Source organism: Trypanosoma conorhini (genome assembly GCF_003719485.1).
Source record: "Trypanosoma conorhini strain 025E chromosome Unknown Tco_14.4_contig_00858, whole genome shotgun sequence".
In the NCBI taxonomy this organism is placed as follows: Eukaryota; Euglenozoa; class Kinetoplastea; order Trypanosomatida; family Trypanosomatidae; genus Trypanosoma; species Trypanosoma conorhini.
In genome coordinates this window covers 1886-3025 of record NW_021704913.1, presented here as the reverse complement: position 1 = coordinate 3025, position 1140 = coordinate 1886, and the positions used below count along the sequence as shown (strand labels likewise).

The window sequence follows — 1140 nt, the reverse complement described above, 5'->3', positions numbered from 1 at the left end:
GCATTTTGAAAGTAACCCACAACATCCCACGTAAAGTACCTTGGCGAGCAATACGTCTCGTGGAGGTTTAGCTCCGCGAACGCTCGCAGCTCCGGCATTGAGGGGCTGGGCTGCCACCAGAACTGTCGCTGCCCCGTCCTTGCACGGTAGTCAAATTCCCGGTAGTCCAGTCGGGCAAAGAACGTTGCAACATGCCCTACGCGGGCCGTCAGCATCGCCCCTTGGGTGGCGCTGTGGCCAAACGGGTCGATCTGCCACCCCACGCGGGGCACAACGCCCAGCTCCCGCCGCAGCCATCGGTGGCCAATCGTCGTCTGATCGATCATGTCGACAAAGTGCGCGTTGGCCTCGTCGTGCATGCACCACCCGCCGTTGGCGAACTGTAGCCGACCCTCGGCGACAAGCGCCCGCACAATCCTCTGCGTCGCTGCGCTCTGTGACGCCCACCACCTGGAAAAGAAACCGATCTCGACGTAAGTGAACTTCCTCTTGGGGTTCAGCAGCAGCCCGCCAACGACGCTGGAGATGATGCCATTCACATTCGCCATTTGGATGGTGTTGTTGAGGCCGTACTGGTACTCATCCACCGTCTTCAGCCACCCCATGTCGTCATGCGTGTGCGCCACAAGGTGCACCGTCGTCTTCGCGGAGGCGAGAGGCGCCGGAAGGCAGGCGACTACGAAGCACGCCAGCAGCGCCGCAAGCAATCGCATCTTGCAACTGTGGGAAAATAAAAACAAACAACTACGCTGATAATTGGGCGACTCGGTCAACTACACCCCAACCACACACACACACACACACACACATATATATATATATATATATGCCCCACGCACACACCAAAACAAGAAGGAAGAGAAAAGTCGTCCCGCACCCCAAAACACTGCGCTCACGCCTCCTCCGAAGAGCCACCAAGAACAAAATTGTTTTCCTCGACTTTGCCAAACATCCATAGACAAAAAGAAAAGAAAAAGAAAAGAAAAAGAACCCGTACACCACAATTGCTGTGGCCTTCACCATGTTGGGCTTATTAGCACCGCCCTTACTTTCTCTTCTTCCTCCTCGGCCATGTTTCCCCGTGCGTTCACACTCACCCAACCACCCTTGCGCACGCAAATTGCTCCCCCCGCGTCCCCC

The 1140-nt window shown here is 56.4% G+C and overlaps 1 protein-coding gene across 1 annotated transcript in view, besides 3 other annotated features; it reads right to left on the bottom strand.

Annotated features, from left to right (window-relative positions):
• The window catches only part of Tco025E_08729 (putative lysosomal alpha-mannosidase precursor), a gene marked incomplete at both ends in the record, with an annotated part of 2967 nt that extends 2254 nt beyond the window's left edge, over positions 1-713 (bottom strand). Inside the window, one exon of the mRNA XM_029375572.1 lies at positions 1-713. This exon is cut by the window's left edge and continues 2254 nt beyond it. Within this exon, the coding sequence (XP_029224442.1) occupies positions 1-713 (713 nt within the window).
• Positions 714-785: 72 nt separating this feature from the next.
• Positions 786-809: a microsatellite.
• Positions 809-828: a microsatellite.
• A 132-nt stretch (positions 829-960) lies between these two features.
• Positions 961-990: a microsatellite.
• Positions 991-1140: the final 150 nt, after the last annotated feature.